The 23,064-nt window shown below is 43.3% G+C and overlaps 1 protein-coding gene across 1 annotated transcript in view; it reads right to left on the reverse strand.

The window, feature by feature from the left end:
- The window catches only part of PCYT1B (phosphate cytidylyltransferase 1B, choline), a 150,181-nt gene extending 127,478 nt beyond the window's left edge, over positions 1 to 22,703 (reverse strand). Inside the window, exon 1 of the mRNA XM_040421823.1 lies at positions 22,577 to 22,703. Within this exon, the coding sequence (XP_040277757.1) occupies positions 22,577 to 22,693 (117 nt within the window). The 5' untranslated portion in view covers positions 22,694 to 22,703. The remainder of the gene's footprint in view (positions 1 to 22,576) is intronic.
- Positions 22,704 to 23,064: the final 361 nt, after the last annotated feature.

Below are 23,064 nucleotides of genomic sequence, written 5' to 3' on the forward strand. Positions count from 1 at the left end.
CATTGGTTTTGTAGGAGTTGTATTTAGAGATGAAGCCAAGAGGCCCATGGTCACTCTGGAGGAGCTTCAGAGATCCACAGCTCAGATGGGAAAATCTGTCCACATGACAACTATTAGTCGTGTACTCCACAAAATTTGCCTTTATGGAAGAGTTGCAAGAAGAAAGCCATTTTTAAAGCAAGCCATAAGAAGTTCCAGTTTGCCACAAGCCATGTAGGGGACACAGCAAACATGTGGAAGAAGGTGCTCTGGTCAGATAAGGCCAAAGTTGAACTTTTTTGGCCTAAATGCAAAATTCTATGTGTGGCAGAAAACTAACACTGCACATCACCCTGAACACACCATCCCCACTTTGAAACATGGTTGTGGCACCATCATGCTGTGGAGATGCTTTTTTTCAGCAGGGACAGGGAAGCTGGTCAGAGTTGATGGGAAGATGGATGGAGCTAAACCGAGGGCAATCCTGGAGGAAAGTTTTGTAGAGGCTGCAAAACTTGAGACTGGAGTGGAGGTTCACCTTCTAGCAGGACAATAACCCTAAACATACAGCCAGAGCTATAATGGAATGGTTTAGATCAAAGCATATTCATGTATTAGAATGGCCCATTAGAAAGACTTGAAAATTGCTGTCCACAGATGCTCGCCATCCAATCTGACTGAGCTTGAGCTATTTTGCAAAGAAGAATGAGAAAAAATGCAGCCGCTAGATATGCAAAGCTGGTAGAGACATAGCCCAAACTATGTGCAGCTGTAATTTCAGCAAAAGGTGGTCCTACAAAGTATTAACTCAGGGGAGCTGAATCCGAATGCATGCCACACTTTCCAGATTTATTTTTCATTAAAAATGAAAAACATATATCTTTTTCTTTTCACTGCATACTACATACTTGCTAGTTTGTGTTTGTCGATCACATAAAATCCCAATAAAATACATTTAAGTTCGTAGGGGTAAAGTGAAAAAATTTAGAAAAGTTTAAGGGGGTATGAATACTTTTTCAAGGCACTGTATTCAAGTCAATGGGAGCTGATCTGCAGTAACCTGGCACGGCCTGTACACATTGAATGGAGCTGTGCTTCCAGCTCCAATCAAAGTGATTGTTCTGGCGCCAGAGGCTACCTTATCTCAGCACACTGGTGGCAGTTCCCCATCTGCTCTACTCCTTAATCACATCACATCCAGATATGGCTTGATAAATGTCCTTTTGGGACCGAAACATTGCTTGAATGTATCTGGAGTGTCTTGAAGCGATGTAACATTGTTGCCTGGATTACTTTTTGTTATATGGATTAAGTAAAATGGACTCACTCAGTTGTGCCGTGATTTCTGTTATTGTCTAATTTGTCGACTGAGTCATTTTGTGAGTCTGTTGTTTTTTTTTTTGTTTATTTATCTTGATTTTGGAGAAAGGGGGGTGATTTTAATTTTTATATTTTTCAAAACTTTTTCTTTACTTTTTTTTTAAAACTTTTTTTATGTCCCTAAGTGGACCCCAACTTGCAATCATCAGATTGCAATTTGTATAGTATAATAGAATTTGCTCCATTATTCTATAAAAAAAAAATAGGTATATTACAGTTCAGTGCTGCCACCTGCTGGCTTGAACTGTAATACACAGGTAATGAGCCTAGCAGCCTAGTACAGGCTCAGGCTCATTACCAGCATAGAACACTTTCCCTGATCTCCGCCGGGGAAAAGTGTTCTTGACCCAGAATTTTCATGATCGGCATTACCGCTGATCACGGACATTATGACAGTATGAAACAGCAGACACCCGGCGATTATGGCGTTTGCTCTGCTCCAGAGTGGGCATCATCTTTAAATGTACAGCAAATATCTGTAATGGGTTAAAGGAGTTCTCTAGGAATTATTTAAAATGGCTGCCAGATACCTGTTCTAGAATGTGAGCAGGACTGTTTGCCGCCATGTGCAGAGCTGCCTAGGGGAGTGAGGGGTAGGCCCTCACTACATATTAGGCTCTGGCAATTTCATGTAGTACATATTGGTGAGTTTTTCCATCAGGCTGCTCAGCCATGATGGCATATCATAGGCAGGATCTTATCATTCCCATCTATTGTAAATCAGTGTAGTGAGGTCCTGCCCCCTCAGCCTCCTAGGCAGCTCTGCAAGTGGAGGCAACCAGAAATCATGCCTGGAGAACCCTCATCTCTATAATATGACTTTCTATTTTTGGCATAATTATCAGGACTAATACCTAAGCGCTAAAATATGTTTGAAGAAAATAAAGCTGTGGTAAAATGAAGATAATGTTAAATTAGTCTTCAGGGATTATTTCACATGAAAATAACCAACCTAGGTGCATATTTAATCTGTGCAAGAAGAACTTATCCTTATTTCCTTTTAAAGCTAATGGGTACAATAGAGGAGAATGTCCTTGTTCAGGATTCCTCTGTTATCCACAGTGGAGAGCTTATGTTGATACTTCCATGCATTACAAAGCTATTTCACTAATTTCCCAGCAGCAAGGATGACTGCGATCCGCTCTACATTGGGGACTTATGCTCAATAGGTCTGTCCAAACTCCCAAAACCTGTAAAAGGGAATGTGTCATCAGAAAATGACCTATTCTTTAAATCATGTTTTTATGTTAAACATATTATTTAGAATTTTTGATGATTTTCTTTTTTTTACATTTTTCATGTCATTAAAGAGGACCTTTCACCTGAAAATGCAAGTTAAACTAAAGATATACCCTTACTTGCCGACCCCGGTGGTGCTTATTCAGTTGTTCATTTCACACTCAGTGCCCCGTTTGTCCGCGGTGCCCCCCGCAATATTTCCCGCCTTCTATGCTAATGATCCTTTCGGCTCAACTGGGCGGGCCTGCAAAAGTTCTCCCGGGCGTGTCTTTCTTCTCCCTGGCACGGAGCGCATCCAATCAGCGCGATCCGCTCTTAGCCAGGGAGAAGAAGCTCAAGTTCTCACGAGATTATCGCGGCTCAGGGTGGATGAAATCGCTCCAGTTCTCGTGAATCTCGCGAGAACTGGAGCTTCTTCCCCCTGGCTAAGAGCGGAGCGCGCTAATTGGATGCGCTCCGTGCCAGGGAGAAGAAAGACACGCCTGCACCGAACCTGCTCCACTACTATGGTCCTTACTGTTGTCCTGGCTGGACACAAAGGAAATGGAAGGAAATGCCGCTCAGCTAATCACTGGCCTCATCAGTGACCATTCTCAGCTTATGGGCTCATGCACACGACCGTATGTATTTTGCGGTCTGCAAAAAAATGGATCCGCAAACGGATGACATCCGTGTGCATTCCATATTTTGCGGAACAGCTGGCCCCTAATAGAACATTACTATCCTTTAAAGTGGGAATCTTGCTTATATGGAGCAAGAAGAGGAGTATACGCAGTACAGGGGTCTCATAAAGTAATATAGTGCCAACTGCTGGGACTGCCAACAGTCCTAAACATATAGGGGCTGCAATGCTGTTTTAGCTCCCAGCCACCCGCTATTAAGAGCATGGTAGCATGGCCCATTTCACTTTCATAGTGAGTGGCCAGTTTAAGATTTCTGGGGGTTTCACCGGTCAGACCTACACTGATCAGACAGTGATATGTCATGACTTGACATGAGATGGGAAAAACGTTATCGCTGCATTGGAGATACAACATGTTATCATTTAGGAGTAGTCACCTGGGAAAACCATCCATTTAGGCCTCATGCACACGACCGTTGTTTTATTCTGTGTCCGTTGTGCCGTTTTTCGTGATTTTCTGCGGACCCATTGACTTTCAATGGGTCCGTTGAAAACTCGGCTAATGCACAGTTTGCCATCCGCGTCCGTGATCCGTGGTTCCAGTCCGTCCAAAAAATATAACCTGTCCTATTATTTTCGTGGAAAACGGTTCGCGGACCCATTCAAGTCAATGGGACCGCTAAAAAACGCAGAGGCACACAAGATTGTCATCCGCGTCCGCGCCCGTTTTTTTCCTATCATTTGCATGGCAAACCTGTCTTAGACTTTTTTTTTACTTTCCTTTATGTCTGGTGGTCCTCCAAAAATCAAGGAAGACACACGGAAACAAAAACGGAAACGAATCACGGAACAATGGAACCCCATTTTTCGGAACGGAACACAACAACGGTCGTGTGCATCAGGCCTTACTCCTACTTAGGGGATCTAGGAGTTTATGGTTAGTGTTGAAAATCTTCCCTTTAAACTGAAAGGAAACATTTAAAAACTCTTCACAATATACTTTGTGAGCTGTTTGCTGTTTTATTTTGTTTCTATTTGTATCCCATCTTCATGTATCCATGTGGAGATTTAAAGGGAATATTTCTCCACCTTTATGAGGGCAGCATAAGGTTGTGACAGGCACAATGATTCCAGGGCCGTCTCTGTTCTAAGTGTATATAATGAAATGCTCCGATGCTCCTCCTAGCCCTGCGCTGCATAGAGCAGGGCAAGGGCTTTCTCTTCAGATCCAGTGACGTACAAGGGCTATGCTAGGTGGAGATTTTCACCTAGCAGTGTTACCAGTGACATCACCGGTGTTAATGGGAGGTCTTTAGCACTGCCCTAGCCTGTAATACTGCCCATTAGTGCCAATGGCGTCACTGGGAACACTGCTAGGTTGAAGCCTCCGCCCAGCAGTGTAAAAATTTAAACACAACAGCCCTTGCCCTGCGCGATGTGGCACAGGGCAAGGGGACTGTCACGGATGTAGTAGGGGAGAACACCAAAAGACAATCAAGAAGGAAGGGGAAAGACACTATGCCTCACCGCTAGGGAAGAAAAAGGGTCACTACCTATAAAACCCTGCTCCTGGCCCTAACTCCTATCCGTATGGGCACCTCTCGATGGTAGAGATACCCATACACGGGAACCTAGAAAACCCTGGTGACCCTCATATGCCCTAAAGATAATGACAGGGCAGAGACCACCTGTTCCTTCCCTGGTGAAGGAACTAGCGTCTCACTGAGGCCTAGTAAACAACCGGGGGGGGGGGTTACAAAACACGACAATTGGAACACTTAACTTCAGAGGATGAAGGATGAACAGGACTTCAACACGAACCACACTCCAGCTCTTCCAAGACCAAATTAAGCTATCCCAAGCAAGGAGTGATGGGAAAAGTCAGACTAATTAGGGAGAGGTAAAAGGTTTTTGGGGTACATTTTGTTTTTTTTTGTTAATTTCTATGGAAACTAAATTGATTCCAACGTGGATCGGACTTCAACAATTATGTAATTTTTGTTTAGGAGATCTTTCATGATCAAGGTCTTTGGGTGGAAGTTTGAAAAAACTGCTGGAAACTGAAATCACCTTGTCAGTTTAGACTCATCCCAAAAAGAAACAGGTGTCAATTCTAAGGCCACATTCAGCCGTGATGAGAATATATTTTAGTGTTCATATTACAGCCACAAAACCCAGATGACTGTAGGTTAGATATCTGTCACCAGTTTTACTCTGCCCTATCTGAGGTGACAGAGATCTTGATTTAAATGCTAGGTCACTTGCTTCGTTTCTGACCCAGTCGTTTTCTTAACCACTTCCCATCTGGGCCATTTGCTGACCAGGCCTAATTTTGCAAATCTGACATATCATAGTAACATAGTACATAAGGCCGAAAAAAGACATTTGTCCATCCAGTTCGGCCTGTTATCCTGCAAGTTGATCCAGAGGATCCACTTTATGTGGTAATAACTTTGGAACGCCTTTACTTATCTAAGTCATTCAGAGATTGTTTTCTCGTGACACATTGTACTTCATGATAGTCATAAATTTGAGTCAATACATTTCACCTTTATTTATGAAAAAATCCCAAATTTACCCAAAATTTAGAAAAATTAGCAATTTTCTAAATATCAATTTCTCTGCTTTTAAAACAGAAAGTGATACCTCATAAAATATTTATTACTTAACATTCCCCATATGTCTACTTTATGTTGGCATCATTTTGGAAAGGTTATTTTATTTTTTTAGGAAGTTAGAAGGCTTAGAAGTTTAGAAGCAATTCTTAAAATTTTTAAGAAAATTGCCAAAACCCACTTTTTAAGGACCAGTTCATGTCTGAAGTCACTTTGTGGGGCTTACATAGTGGATACCCCCATAAATGACCCCATTTTAGAAACCACACCCCTCAAGTTACTTAAAACCGATTTTACAAACTTTGTTAACCCTTTAGGCGTTCCACAAGAATTAAAGGAAAATGGAGATCAAATTTTTGAATTTCACTCTTTTGGCAGATTTTCCATTTTAATCCAATTTTTTCTTTAACACATCGATAGTTAACAGCCAAACAAAACTCAATATTTATACCCCAGATTCTGTGGTTTACAGAAACACCCACATGTGGTCATAAACTGCTGTATGGGCACACGGCAGGACGCAGAAGAAAAGGAACTCCACATGGTTTTTAGATGCCATGTCCCATTTGAAGCCCCCCTGATGCACCTTTACAGTAGAAACTCCCAAGAAGTGACCCCATTTTGGAAACTAGGGGATAAGGTGCCAGTTTTATTGGTACTATTTTTGGGTACATATGATTTTTTAATCATTTATTATAACACTTTATGGGGCAAGGTGACCAAAAAATGGGTTGTTTTAGCACAGTTTTTATTTATTTATTTTTACAGCGTTCACCTGAGGGGTTCGGTCAAGTGACATTTTTATAGAGCAGATTGTTACGGATGTGGCGATACCTAATATGTATAATTTTTCTTATTTATTTAAGTTTTACACAATAATAGCATTTTTGAAACAAAAAAATTATGTTTTAATGTGTCCATGTTCTGAGAGCTATAGTTTTTTTTATTTTTTGAGAGATTTTCTTATGTAGGGGCTCATTTTTTGCAGGATGAGGTGACGGTTTTACTGGTACCATTTTGTGGGACATACACCTTTTTGATCACTTGATGTTGCACTTTTTGTGATGTAAGGTGACAAAAATGGCTTTTTTTGACAGTTATTATTTTTTCTTTCTTTTATGGTGTTTATCGGAATGGGTCGATCATGTGATATATTTATAGAGCCGACCATCACGGACGCGGCAATACCAAATATGTCTATTTTATTTTTTCTATTTTTAAATTTTTTTTTTTATTCCTTACATGGGGAATTATTTTTTCACATGTGAAACCTTTTTTTTATTTTATTTTTTTAACACTTTATTTTTCTATTTTTTATTTTACACTTTTCGTCCCCCATAAGGTCATACAAGACCTCTGGGGGACATTTAGGCCCCTTTCACACGGGCGAGTATTCCGTGCGGATGCGATGCGTGACGTGAACGCATTGCACCCGCACTGAATACCAACCCATTCATTTCTATGGGGCTGTTCACATGAGCGGTGATTTTCACGCATCACTTGTGCGTTGCGTGAAAATCGCAGCATGCTCTATATTCTGAGTTTTTCACACAACGCAGGCCCCATAGAAGTGAATGGGGTTGCGTGAAAATCGCAAGCATCCGCAAGCAAGTGCGGATGCGGTGCGATTTTCACGCACGGTTGCTAGGAGACGATCGGGATGGAGACCCGATCATTATTATTTCCCCTTATAACATGGTTATAAGGGAAAATAATAGCATTCTGAATACAGAATGCATAGTACAATAGCGCTGGAGGGGTTAAATTTAAAAAAAGAAAAATTTAACTCACCTTAGTCCACTTGCTCGCGCAGCCCGGCATCTCCTTCTGTCTCCTTTGCTTAACAGGACCTGTGGTGACGTCACTCCGGTCATCACATGATCTTTTACCATGGTGATGGATCATGTGATGACCGGAGTGACGTCATCACAGGTCCTGCTCCTGTAATGAATGCTCACTACAGGTCCTGTTCAGCAAAGGAGACAGAAGGAGATGCCGGGCTGCGAGATCAAGTGGACTAAGGTGAGTTAAATTATTATTTTTTTAAATGTAACCCCTCCAGCGCTATTTTACTATGCATTCTGTATTCAGAATGCTATTATTTTCCCTTATAACATGGTTATAAGGGAAAATAATACTATCTACAGAACACCGATCCCAAGCCCGAACTTCTGTGAAGAAGTTCGGGTTTGGGTACCAAACATGCGCGATTTTTCTCACGCGAGTGCAAAACGCATTACAATGTTTTGCACTCGCGCGGAAAAATAGCGGGTGTTCCCGTAACGCACCCACACATTTTCCCGTAACGCCCGTCTGAAAGAGGCCTTACTTCACTTTAAAAAAAAAAAAATTTACTATTGATTTCTCCTGTAACTGGGGCTGACATAACCCCAGTTACAGGAGAAATGCACCCCCCAGAGAGGCTGTACAGTGCAATACAGCGCTGTACAGCCTCAGAGCAGGGCTGATCGAGGTCTCTGAAAGACCTCACACAGCTCCTGCACTCTCCGGTCCCGGCGATCACATGACCTTCTCAGGAAAATCTCTGGCCATTTTAGAAGATCTTACACGGCCATCACTCGCCTTGCTGACGTTCAGCAGCGACACCACTTGCCCGTCAGACGTCTGATTTGTGACTGCCCGACGCGCTGGAACTCCACCTTGCATATGCTTGATCGGCTGCTTTAGCACAAACGTGCCGTTAACGACTACCTGTACGAACTCTGCGGCAGGACAGGTTCTAGGGAGCCTATTTTTTTTTTCACCGCGCCAGTGGCTGCTCATGCGCGACGCATGCAGACTTCTGCGGCTATTTGATAAGATAACCAAACTGATCAGTTGCAGCCAGGGCGCCATCAGTGACATTGCACCTTACGCCTTCTTTCTGGAGCGTGCATTGCATCGTGTCATTGATCAAGCCGCCGAGGAGCAGGAGCTGGAAGATGAAGAAGTCGCAATACTGAATGAATTCCCAGGGGGGCTACTCCATCTGAGACAAGTCAGCAGGAGTCTGAAGAGGACTCAGAGGAGGACGGTGGCTGGGGGGAGGAGGAGGAGGAGAGGGAGCAAGAAGAGCAGGCTTTAAACTTTTTGGAGATCCCTGGTGTTGTCTGTGGCTGGGGGGAGGAGACCGAGAACAACATTCTCCTGGGTGATGAGCAGGAGCCACGGCGCTCCACCACTTCCAATTTAGTGCAAATGGGGGTCTTCATGCTCCAGTGTTTAAAGAGGGACCCTGTATAAACAGCATAAAGGTCAAGGACCTGTACTGGGTGGAAACGTACTTAGACCCCCAGTACAAACACAAAATGGCGGACATGTTACCAGCATCACAGAGGGCTGTCAGAATGCAGCATTTCCAGGCCTTGCTGCAAGAGATACTGCATTCTGCTGTTGCGGGCACTGGCAGAGGAATTTTCACCCACAGCAAAACAGGTGCAGGTACCAATCCTACCACGACTGCAAAAATAGTACAGTTTTAAAATGTGTTGGTCACTTTGGATATGAGATCATTCTTGCAGCCAACCCATCGACAGCCGCCCTCCATATCCAGCCTCAGGGAATGCCTAGACCGACAGGTGTCCGATTACATCGGTTTAACGGCTGATGTTGACACTATGAGAAGCGAGGAACCCCTTGACTACTGGGTGTGCAGGCTTGACCTGTGGCCAGAGCTGGCACAATTTTCCATGGAACTATTGGCTTGCTCCTCGTCAAGTGTCCTGTCCGAAGGGACATTCAGAGCAGCAGGGGGGCTTGTGACCGATAAGCGCACTCGCCTAGCTCACGACAGTGTGGACTACCTCACATTTTTAAAAATAAATTAGGCATGGATCTTGGAGGAATTCAACACCTGTGATGACCACGTGTAATTGAATTTCCTCATGCCAGCCCACACATATCCGCCACCACCCAGAACAAAGAATGGTCCTTGCCTTATGTATATACAGCAGCCTTTTATGTCAGGTGAATGCCTCATTTTTAGGGCCTATACTGGCCGACAGTTATATATTTATCCTGTGACAGCCTAATGTACCTCCAGCGACAGAATCCAAAGTTCTGTGCTGTCAGGTGAATGCCTATTGCTTAATTTTTGGGGCCTGTACTGGCCGACAGTTACATATTTATCCTGTGACCGCCTAATGTACCTCCAGCCACAGAATCCAAAGTTCTTTGCTGTCAGGTAAATGCCTATTGCCTAATTTTTGGGGCCTGTACTGGCCGACAGTAAATTTTTTTATCTCTAGCCACATAATCACACCCTTGTTTCACTCCTCTGCCTCTCATTATGGTGGTGTATGAACCGCATTCAACATAAGGACCTTGTAATGTCACAGGGTCGTGTGACTGTGCCCCCCACACTGTACTGTGCCCACTTATATCCTGCATTGTGCCCTCTTACCACACCCTGTGCAGTGCCCCTAGTCATTCCCTGTACTGTGCCCTCTTATACCCTTTTATCCGCTCACGGTATGGCGGTGTTATCTGGTCACTGTACAGAGGTGTTATCCGGTCAATGTATGGCGGTGGTATCCAATAACTGGATGGTTATAACTGTATCCCTTTCCCTGCCCACGCCATCCTTTTTTAGACCTGGCATGAGCGGGAAAAATATGCAGATTGGGGGGCTTAGGACCTTTGCACCACAATCTGTGTTAGAAATACGCCTAACATAGACATATTTCTATATAATAAATTACCACCTAAGTGTATTATTATTCGGGGGTAGGGTTAATATCTTTATATAGATTCTAGTGTATTATACTGTGCCCTGTATTTCCCAGTAGAAAATGATCCTTGGGAAACACAGTCCTCATCCCTGACCACCAGGACCAGGTAGCGCTCTGTCAGTACATGGCGGCCTCCCCTCTCCGCCACGCTGCTCCGCTGTGTACTGGTGCTTATTCTGACACTAGGGCTGGGTTCACATCCTATTTTTGCCATCCATTTAATGCATACGAAAAATGTATGCGTTAACAGATGCCTCAGACTGATGCCGTACAGTGGCGTCCGTTCACCATACAGTTCCATGGTAGAAAAAAAAATTACGTTAACGCATGCATTTTTTTAATGGACTCTGCAGGATACAAAAATGTGGAGTGCTGCACATTTGTATACATCAAACTGATAGAAAATAAAAAATGTTCTAGGCTCCAGCAGGGCACATTTTTGAGAGTTTCCCTTTAAGACGCATAAAAATGGCCCCTGATTAAAATACATATTTTTTGTGGGAATTTTTGCCAACGATCCCCCTCTGTTATATCACTGTCCATGTCGTGGGACTATTTGTGTACTTCTAGTAAGTGTTTGCTGGCTGCAAAAATGAGCTGAAGGTTTTTCAGGTTCGCCTGCCATTAAAGTGAATGGGGCCCGCCGCGAAAGCGCAGTTCATGAACATTTGATCGCGAACGCGCGTTCATGCTCGCGAATCGTCCCAGCCGATGTTCGTCCATCACTTATAGGATGTGTTGCAGCTGTGTCTGCCAAAAAACAATTGCAGACACAAGCCATTTACTAGGGACATTACAGGGAGAGAATATGGAGAATTTGAATGAATTTGGTTGATTATAGATTTGTATCACAGAAAGCAGAGTGAGTGAGGGACTGGTCACCATCTTGTTTGTTGCATACAATTAGCTGGCAGGTTCTGCATTACAAAATAGTACTAGCAACTCATATTTTTTCGTATAAACATCCAACTATCTTTTTTTTGCTAAAAAGTTTGTACAGTTCATAGTCTTATTGCTAGCACCTCAAAAGCATACATTCTGCTGCAAACACTGAGAAATTTCCCTTTTTCTTCTAAAAACCATACCGTGTATTATTATTGAATGCATACCGTGCTGTAATAACAGCATGTATATACCAGTTAACCATTAGGACATTGTATGGCATCAAGATATCGGCATTATTACACAGTGCGTTGTACTGAATGTGTTATGCTGCAATAACAGCATTTATATGCCAGTTAACTTTCCTTTACATTAATATAGCAGTTTCATTCCACTCATTGAATTACCATTTTAACTTGTAGAAAGGGAGGGACATTTAATTTCCTTTTTTATTTTTTAAAGTACCAAAAGTATTCTGAATGTGGGTAGCAGTGCAAGCAGCAGTAGCAGAACCATCCGTCCACCCAGTAGTAGTAATAATTCACAGTTCTCCCTGGCTTCTGATCGGAGCCACATTATTATTGAGGACAAAGAAGATGAGATTGTGGACTGGATGTATCATTCCTCCTTTTAGTCACAGAAGGATGATGTGGATGTCCCCTCTGAGTCTGACACCACGCTTTGGAGCCAGGGGTCACAGTGTTCCTCCTGGTCCGCCTCCTTGTGGCTCCAGAAAGGCCTTTCAGTTGCATCACCTCTGTGTTTACTGGCCCCTCCTAATGAGACACTTTCTTTATGGAAGATACTAAACATAGTCTTCCTGTTGATGACTTGTGTAAGAAGTGTCAGTATTTGAACTGCCCTGAGGAGAAAGTTCAGGCAAGGGACCCCATGCAGTTGAGTTAGTGGTGGTACTAATAGTGACACTTGTAGCCATGGTGGTGTCAGTAGGGGCAATGGTAACGACAGTGGCAATCGGGGAAAATACAGAGCAGAAAATCAGGAGGGGGCCAAGCATCCCACCATGACATATCACAGTCTCATAAAAGTGGCGGGAAGGGTGAGGACAATAATGATGATTGCATGTTGAACAGGACCTGGAAGCCAGATCGGGGTGCTGAGGAGAAGGAGGTGACATTAGAGAAGGGTGGTGTCCATGGCAGCCATATCCTCCAAAATAACTGGCAGTGCCAGATCTGTATCTATTGTGGTCAGCTCAGGGACTGATGATGCTAATGCTACTATGTGCGGCCGCGCATAAAAGGCCACGCTTGGCTGCTGCTAGTTTTGTGCAAATATCTCACATAGAGCGTTTTGTCTCCACAAGGCCAACACACAAAACCATATCCATGTGCAAGATCTGCAGGATTAAAATAAGCCATGGGCGTTCAAACACAAACATAGGTACCAGTGTTTTAATACAGCACATAAGGCAGCATCACCGAATCCTGTAGAAAAATAGAACCGGCCAGCATCCCGAATCATAACAAGTCTGTTCTCCTTCTCCGGGTCTTCTTTATAGCAGCCAGCCGACATCCTCAAGCAGTGCAGTGTCTTTGGAATCATCATCAGCTGCTTCTTCTCTTTCTTAGGCTCTTCTTCTTCATCGTTGTCCTCCGCTCCATCATGAGACATCCAAAACGGAATGTGTGGCCATGAGAAAACTATTTGCGACCAGCCACAGTTTTTACTACTGTATATCCCATCAGTCAGACTTTTGGCCAGGTGTCCGTAGTGGCACAGTTTTAACACCTTCCCAAAAATGTAATTCTTCTCTAAAATTGAATTTTCTGCATGCTGTCAGTTGGACTTTTTGTCAGACAGACATCCATAAAAACTGTCTTGTCATTATAGAAATGTGACGCAGTTCCATGCCTCCACCAAAATGTTATTCTGTTGTATGACATTCATACTTTTGCCCAGATGTCCATTTAAAAAAATGGTTTAAAACTGTCTTTTTTGTGAATGACTGTGGACTTTCCCAGCACATATCATTCCCTGACCCCATGGACTTCTAGGGAGGCGTGGAACAGTGTCTGGAACTACCCAGTTTGTTCTCTCTCTACTGTCTTGTCCAGGCTCTAGTATAATCTCAGACAGGGTATTCGGGGAGACAGGTGTCATTGTCACCCAAGTTTAATTCTGCTGTACGGCATTGGTACTCCTGACCACCTGTAAAACTTGATGATATTCATATTTCTGTCAAGCTTTCCATTTTTTTAATTGTTTAAAAAAAAATTGTTTTCCAAATGACTGCAGTCTTTACCCAGCTGTCACGACCATGGTTATGGTCGTGACTCTTTGGTCGCATGCAGTGGTCAGCGGTTTCCTTTTTGTTGTCAATCACAGGTGAGGGCTCTGTGTATGTTGCCTCACGTGTGGTTGCCGCTGGCAACATGATGTGGTTGGCAGTGGAGCAGCCAGAGCTGGTGGCTAGGCTGCTCGCTGTCATAGCATGCGGTTGCCTCTGGCAACGTGTGCTTGAATGTGTTCACGGTCTATGTTTGGTATGCACGGGATTTAGTTGTGTGTGCATTGCCCTTTAAGTGACACTTTCCTTGTTTGGTGATGGAAGGGTTAACTCCTTTCCTTGTGTGTGTGTGTGTGTGTGTGTGTGTGTGTGTGTGTGGCTGCTTGGACTATTTAGCTCCTGCTGGAAGCCAGAAGTCTGAGGGGTACTTCAGCCATGGTTTATGCTGGAGTCATCCTCCTGGTTCATTTACCATCTATCCAGTGAGGGCCACCCTTGTGGTCATAAGTAATGTCTAGGCATAGATGTTCTGATGTTATGCTATGTCTAGTGGTGTCTTTATCTTTATTGCAGCTTATGGTCCTGGTTTCCTGTGTGATGTGTGGTGTGTGCTGTGTCCGTTTAAGTTGTTGAGGACACTAGCACTTGTGCATGGGTTCCAGGCTATGTGTCTGTGGCAGGTAGGTGTGGTACTAGTCTTACTTACCTGCCATTGCCATATGCTGTATTTGTTCCCCTTTCCTTTGCAGCCTGGCCAGTGAGACTCCTGTTCATCCGTATCTAGGAGGAACAGGTCATCTTACCCTGCTCCTAGTCCAGGGCTACCCTGAGGGCTAGTAGGGACCTTAGGTTCCGGTGTATGAGCCCTCCTACCATCAGGGTCGGCTCATACAGTTAGGAGTCAGGGTCAGAATTAGGGACACGTTAGGAGGTGACCTGCTCCCTGATCCTGTCGTCCTGGCCTAGCAACTACCCTTATCTTTAACACCACACGGATTAGAGTTACCCCCACTCTGATCCGTGACACCAGCACATACTGTGTTGCCAAACCCCATGACCTTCTAAGGCAGGAAGATTGGAACACTGGCTGGAACTGGCTCCGTTTGCTCTTGCTGTACTGTCTTGTCTAGCCTCCAGTGTCATCTCAGAGAGGGTTTTCAGTGCGGCAGATGGTGTTGTGAAATAGAATCGGGCATGGATCTGTGTGACGATTTTCACACACCTCTGGCTGAGTCTGATGAATAGCTGGCCCCATCAAACCACTGTAGCTGTCTGCCTGCATATCATCAAGTTCTGTACCATATGGTTGCTACTGCAACCACCACCGCAGTTGCTACTCCCTGCTGCTAATCCTCCTACTGCCACTTTCATTACCCCTACTGCTACTACCACTACCCCTACACAGCTGACATTACTATGACTACTACCCCAACACAGCTGTGAGCACATCTACTTGGTGCCTTGTCTGTTCCATGCTATGCTGCTTCTGTTGATGCAACTATGGCTGCAAATGAATGTTGTTCAACTTCATAACAAGCTACTATTTCTTCTGACAATTAACACTTGTGTGTATAAATACAAGAAGGCATTCTGCCTTTCACTGTTTTTGTGCAGAACAAGCCATTAACGTATGTATATAAACAGGGGCAGAGATCTGTCCCTGTTAAGACATTTTTGGAAGCTTGGTTCCAACAAGCCACAGTTTTTTTCTGATAACAAGGGACAATTTTTGGAAAGTTTCTAATATGAAAAAGCATAACAGATGCAGCGATGCAGTGTGTTTTTAAACACATTACTTGTTAACACCATCAACCATGCATTTACTCATAGCTATATATGTCAGTGTCACTCTGATATGTGCTATTGCTTTCATTGCATTAAAGAGCTTAAAAGGATGGGGGGGCAGAGGAGTAAAGATTCATAAAATTTAAAGAAGAGATAATGACATAACAGATCTAAGAAAAATCGGAGTGCTAGGAGACCTCAGAGTGTCATATACCAATTTTCAGTCCAATTGGAAATTTCAAGAAGTTCACTCATCTCTAGTTCCATAAATTTGTATACCAGCCAGGGACTAGAATAGACTTGTGACTTTTTGTCAGCATGATGCAATTATAAATCTGGATAAAAATGTAGCTCACAAAACATCTGGCTACCCTTTAGTATACATGTTGTAAACGTATATAAAATAAAAGAACAGGCACTCACCATCTGTATCATCATAGGGATCTACAACATAGATACAAAAACGTATATAGTAGCTCACCCCCCATTTTATACTATGGTAGAGGTGCTCTGCCTTTTGGTGACTCACCCCGTCACAAAGTTATAATAAGAAATATTTGTAAAAGAAAAAAACAGGCACTCACCATCTGTATCATAGGTTCAAAAGTTAAAACACATTTATTTAAAACATAAATAACCATTAAGGTGGCCACTGAGGAAGAGGTTGGAAGACCTCGAAATGTGTTTGGCAAAGCTATAGACTGCACTACCCATAAAAATTCATATTATCTTATTTTTAACCTCCATGTAAACTCAAAGGAATCAGAGAAATACCCTCTGAAAACTCCACAATCATTGCCGGCTTGGCATTACGGGAGGAAGTATCACATGACCTACCCCCGCATCAAGTGATTCACTGAAAACCACATGGGACGCCATCCCCGCCTCAGAATTTACAGCACAGACTGATTCTACAAGAGAACTGGCATAGAGAGCTGTGCTTCAGAGGAGAATAAGGCCGGGTGGGTGGCTGTACACCGGGTGGGACGCCCCCGATGTCGGCCTATATACAAGTTAGTCTCCTGTGAGTAGAGACTTATAAGCTACGTTACTAATAAGACTCACTATTCGGCTCATTAGACAGAGATCCGGATTATAATTTTTGACTTCTGGTATTTATTTCCTCAAGAAAACTTTCTTTCCCCAAAAAAGGTTTTTTACACATCACGTTTTTGAACTTTTATCACTAATCATAAATATTTTTGTTCTTTATGTACTCAGCTCATACTTGGCCTATAGCCAATATAAAGTTATACCTACACACTTCAACCTGACAAGATATAGGATGACATTTTGTCTCAACCACCTTTAAAGAGGACCTTTCATTGCAATAAAAAAAATCTAAACTAAGTATGCTGACATGGAGAGTGGCGCCCAGGGATCTCCCTGCACTTACTATTATCCCTGGGCGCATCTCCGTTATCCCAGTATAGGCTCCGGTATCTTCAGATTTTCGGTTCAACCGGGAGGAGCCTGCTCTTGTTCTCCTGGGCGTCTCCTTCTCCTGGGAGAAAAAACCTCTAAGGCTATGAGCTGAGCGCTGCGATTGGCCAGCGCTACAGCCTGGGAGAAGGAGACGCCCAGGAGAACAAGAGCAGGCTCCTATTTGAGCCGAAAAATCTGAAGATACCGGAGCCTATACCGGGAGAACGGAGCGGCGCCCAGGGATAATAGTAAGTGCAGAGAGATCCCTGGGCGCCGCTCTCCATGTCAGAATACTTAGTTTAGATTTTTTATTGTAATGAAAGGTCCTCTTTAAATATTTAGATGTACTCAGCTTTATGTACTCAGCCTTGATGTACTCAGCGAATATAAAGTTATAATTGCTTATCACAGGTTTCACATACTCAGTGAATATACTGTAAAGTTATAATAACTAATCACAGTCTGATATAATATAAGAAGATATTGTTATTTAGTGACAGTTATCTTTGAATACTTCACATCACCAATTGAGGTTTTTCAGGATCTGAAATAATTTCATCACCATTTGAGGTTTTTCAGGATCTGAAATTATTTTTCCTAAATAGGTGGAATAATAAAGTTTCTCATTATTTATCACGTAACTATATTCTATTTCAATATAGTAGGCTACAACGGTCCTATATTCACTGTATATCAAATGCAAAGCGCTCATTTGAAACTAATAGTAGCATTTTCTTTCTGATAAACTAACAGATAGACTAACCTGTGCCATTTGTATATACAGTTGCAAGAAAAAGTATGTGAACCCTATGGAATGATATGGATTTCTGCACAAATTGGTGATAAAATGTGATCTGATCTTCATCTAAGTCACAACAATAGACAATCACAGTCTGCTTAAACTAATAACACACAAATAATTAAATGTTACCATGTTTTTATTGAACACACCATGTAAACATTCACAGTGCAGGTGGAAAAAGTATGTGAACCCCTAGACTAAGGACATCACCAAGAGCTAATTGGAGTGAGGTGTCAGCCAACTGGAGTCCAATCAATTAGATGAGATTGGAGGTGTTGGTTACAGCTGCCCTGCCCTATAAAAAACACACACCAATTCTGGGTTTGCTTTTCACAAGAAGCATTGCCTGATATGAATGATGCCTTGCACAAAAGAGCTCTCAGAAGACCTACAATTAAGAATTGTTGAGTTGCATAAAGCTGGAAAGGGTTATAAAAGTATCTCCAAAAGCCTTGCTGTTCGTCAGTCCACGGTAAGACAAATTGTCTATGAATGGAGAAAGTTCAGCACTGCTGCTACTCTCACTAGGAGTGGCCGTCCTGTAAAGAGGACTGCAAGAGCACAGTGCAGACTGCTCAATGAGGTGAAGAAGAATCCCAGAGTGTCAGCTAAAGACTTACAAAAGTCTCTGGCATATGCTAACATCCCTGTTAGCAAATCTACGATACGTAAAACACTAAACAAGAATGGATTTCATTGGAGGATACCACAGAGGAAACCACTGCTGTCCAAAAAAACATTGCTGCAGGTTTACAGTTTGCACAAGAGAACCTGGATGTTCCACAGCAGTACTGGCAAAATACACTGCTCAAAAAAATAAAGGGAACACTTAAACAACACAATGTAACTCCAAGTCAATCACACTTCTGTGAAATCAAACTATCCACTTAGGAAGCAACACTGAGTGACAATTAATTTCACATGCTGTTGTGCAAATGGGATAGACAACAGGTGGAAATTATAGGCAATTAGCAAGACACCCCCAATAAAGAAGTGGTTCTGCAGGTGGTGATCACAGACCACTTCTCAGTTCCTATGCTTCCTGGCTGATGTTTTGGTCACTTTTGAATGCTGGCGGTGCTTTCACTCTAGTGGTAGCATGACACGGAGTCTACAACCCACACAAGTAGCTCAGGTAGTGCGGCTTATCCAGGATGGCACATCAATGCGAGCTGTGGCAAGAAGGTTTGCTGTGTCTGTCAGCGTAGTGTCCAGAGCATGGAGGCGCTACCAGGAGACAGGCCAGTACATCAGGAGACGTGGAGGAGGCCGTAGGAGGGCAACAACCCAGCAGCAGGACCGCTACCTCCGCCTTTGTGCAAGGAGGAACAGGAGGAGCACTGCCAGAGCCCTGCAAAATGACCTCCAGCAGGCCACAAATGTGCATCTGTCTGCTCAAACGTCCACAGGTGGGGGTTGTGCGTGCAGCCCAACACCGTGCAGGACGTTTGGCATTTGCCAGAGAACACCAAGATTGGCAAATTCGCCACTGGCGCCGTGTGCTCTTCACAGATGAAAGCAGGTTCACACTGAGCACATGTGACAGACGTGACAGAGTCTGGAGACGCCGTGGAGAACGTTCTGCTGCCTGCAACATCCTCCAGCATGACTGGTTTGGCATTGGGTCAGTAATGGTGTGGGGTGGCATTTCTTTGGAGGGCCGCACAGCCCTCCATGTGCTCGCCAGAGGTAGCCTGACTGCCATTAGGTACCGAGATGAGATCCTCAGACCCCTTGTGAGACTATATGCTGATGCGGTTGGCCCTGGGTTCCTCCTAATGCAAGACAATGCTAGACCTCATGTGGCTGAAGGGTGTCAGCAGTTCGTGCAAGACGAAGGCATTGATGCTATGGACTGGCCCGCCCGTTCCCCAGACCTGAATCCAATTGAGCACATCTGGGACATCATGTCTCGCTCTATCCACCAACGTCACGTTGCACCACAGACTGTCCAGGAGTTGGCAGATGCTTTAGTCCAGGTCTGGGAGGAGATCCCTCAGGAGACCGTCCGCCACCTCATCAGGAGCATGCACAGGCGTTGTAGGGAGGTCATACAGGCACGTGGAGGCCACACACACTACTGAGCCTCATTTTTACTTTTTTTAAGGACATTACATCAAAGTTGGATCAGCCTGTAGTGTGTTTTTCCACTTTAATTTTGAGTGTGACTCCAAATCCAGACCTCCATGGGTTGAAAAATTTGATTTCCATTTTAAATTTTTGTGTGATTTTGTTGTCAGCACATTCAACTATGTAAAGAACAAAGTATTTCAGAAGAATATTTAATTAATTCAGATCTAGGATGTGTTATTTTTGTGTTCCCTTTATTTTTTTGAGCAGTGTATTCTGTGGACAGATGAAACCAAAGTTGAGTTGTTTGGAAGAAACACAAAACACTATGTGTGGAGAAAAAGAGGCACAGCACACCAACATCAAAACCTCATCCCAACTGTGAAGTATGGTGGTGGGGGCATCATGGTTTGGGGCTGCTTTGCTGCGTCAGGGCCTGGACAAATTGCTATCATCGAAGGAAAAATGTATTCCCAAGTTTATCAAGACATTTTGCCGGAGAACTTAAGGCCATCTGTCCACCAGCTGAAGCTCAACGGAAGATGGGTGTTGCAACAGGACAACGACCCAAAGCATAGAAGTAAATCAACAACAGAATGGCTTAAACAGAAGAAAATACGCCTTCTGGAGTGGCCCAGTCAGAGTCCTGAACTCAACCCGATTGAGATGCTGTGGCATTACCTCAAGAAAGCGATTCACACCAGACATCCCAAGAATATTGCTGAACTGAAAAAGTTCTGCAAACAGGAATCGTCAAGAATTACTCCTGACCATTGTGCACGTCTGATCTGCAACTACAGGAAACGTTTGGTTGAAGTTATTGCTGCCAAAGGAGATTTAACCAGTTATTAAATCCAAGGGTTCACATACTTTTTCCACCTGCACTGTGAATGTTTATATGGTGTGTTCAATAAAAACATAGTAACATTACATTCTTTGTGTTTTATTAGTTTAAGCAGACTGTGATTGTCTATTGTTGTGACTTATTTAGATGAAGATCAGAACACATTTTATGACCAATTTGTGCAGAAATCCATATCATTCCAAAGGGTTCACGTACTTTTTCTTGCAACTGTATATATCTTTAGGAAATTTTTATTGGGTACATTTCGTCTCAGTATATACATTTTAATGGTTATTTATGTTTTAAATAAATGTGTTTTAACTTTTAAACCTATGATACAGATGGTGAGTGCCTGTTTTTTTCTTTTACAAATATCTCCTATTATAACTTCATGACGGGTGAGTCGCCAAAAAGCAGAGCACCTCTACCATAGTATAAAAAGGGGGGTGAGCTACTACATACGTATTTGTATCTATGTTGTAAATGTAAACAGCCAGACAAAGTACAAACCACCCTATAAATGGTGCAAACACATCATAAATGTAGTGTACAGGTACATTACCCCCAATGCACCACAGGGCTGCTAACATTTTTAAACCACTTTTTATACAACCATGGATCTGGTGGAGGTATTGACCCAGCAAAACTAGGACAAAAAGATGCAAAGTAAAGCAGAGGCCCAAGGCTAATGCCTGTGACCGGCTGATAACATTGATCACAGATATTTAACCCTTTAGATGCTGTGGTCAAACTTTGGTTGAATTGCATTTTTTTCCAATTCCATCCCATTTGGAATTTTTTAACCTGCTTCCCACTGCATCATATGCAATATAAAGTGGTGCTATTAGAAAGTACAAGCTGTTCCGCAAAAGACAAGCCCTCATATGGCTATGTGAGTGGGGGGAAAAAGTTATGGCTCTGAAAAGGCAGGGAGGAAAAATGAAAAAGCAAAAAAAAAAATCCTCCCGGACTCTAGGGGCTAACTAGAAAGAGCTGTGTTTTTTTATGTTTCAACTTAAAGGGTTTCTACCACCAGAAATACCGTTATGTAGCTGACTGACATTAGCGATGCGCTAATGTCAGCACTACATAACAGTATGTTTCTAACATTTGTCCCTGCAGCCGTTTTGGTAAAAAAAACATAATTCTGTATGTTCACTTACACAGCAAGCGGTGTCAATCACTGACTAGGTCCTCCCCCTGGACTCCTAAGCTTGGAAAGAGCAGGGATTTAAATGAATAGGATCAAATTATACTGGAATTTTCCTAATTAGGCCTCATGCACACTTCAATGGGGCCGCAAAAGATACAGACAGCACTCCGTGTGCTGTCCACATCCGTTGCTCCGTTCCGAGGCCCCGCAAAAAAAATATAGCACGTCCTATTCTTGTCCGTTTTGCGGACAAGAATAGGCATGTCTACAATGGGCCACCCGTTCCGTTCCGCAAATTGCGGAAGGCACACGGGCGGCTTCCGTTTTTTGCAGATTCGCGGTTTGCGGATCCGCAAAAAACAGCACGGTCGTGTGCATGAGGCCTTAGACTGTATATCAGTTACCTCCTGCTCTATCACAGTGGACTATATTTTAGCTCACTTTAAATTCACATTTTGGACTTTACTTTTATAAGCTCTAACACTTTAGGATGTAGTGGCCCTTTAAGGCTGTTCTATCCACAGTAGATTTCCAGGGTAGGTTCCCTTTTGATGACATTGAAGCATGCAATAAGAACGAGTTATTTGCTAGGAGTAGTGAACGGAAATGAGGGGCAGAGAAGAATCCTTTCTCAGCACTGCACAGAAATGATGCTTTGTAATGCAATGTCCCTTGCTGCAGATCCTGTAGCAGACACACCGCACAGATGGATCAGTCTGCAGCTAAGTCCTTTCCATAACGCCTTCATCCCTTTGTTTGTCAGACTGTAGCATGTACTGTAGCATTTCAGTTCACTTACCGAGCGTGGCTGGGGACAAGTATGCTCCAGTTCTTCCATGGTTTCTAGGAGAAGATCACCACAAAGGGATTTTGGGATACCTGTTTCTGACTCAGCATCAAGGCTGAGAACTGGCATGGCCAGAAGAGGCTTTTCGCAGCTCCCTCCACAATGTGGAACTTCTCTGGGGGATTCAGTGCGGTGGATATTTTTCCGAGCTTCCAGCCTTATTCCCGGGAGGAAAAGAAGATTGTTCTTCTAAGTAGAGGCGGTGATGCACAGGCCCCGGGTTTATCTCTATAACAACCAGGCAGCAGTAAAGCACACGCACAGAACGCACTGGCCTCATTTGCATCTTGCCTTTTGGTTGGATCGTTTCATCCCAGTACAGTTACAAATGAATCATTCTGCATCCCGAGAAGAGGACAAGTTTGTCTGATGTAGCGTCTGATAGCAGCCATCCCTTGAACTCCACACATTATTAAAATACCCGTAAACAAACAGAAATT

Source organism: Bufo bufo, chromosome 3, assembly GCF_905171765.1.
Source record: "Bufo bufo chromosome 3, aBufBuf1.1, whole genome shotgun sequence".
Lineage (NCBI taxonomy): Eukaryota > Metazoa > Chordata > Amphibia > Anura > Bufonidae > Bufo > Bufo bufo.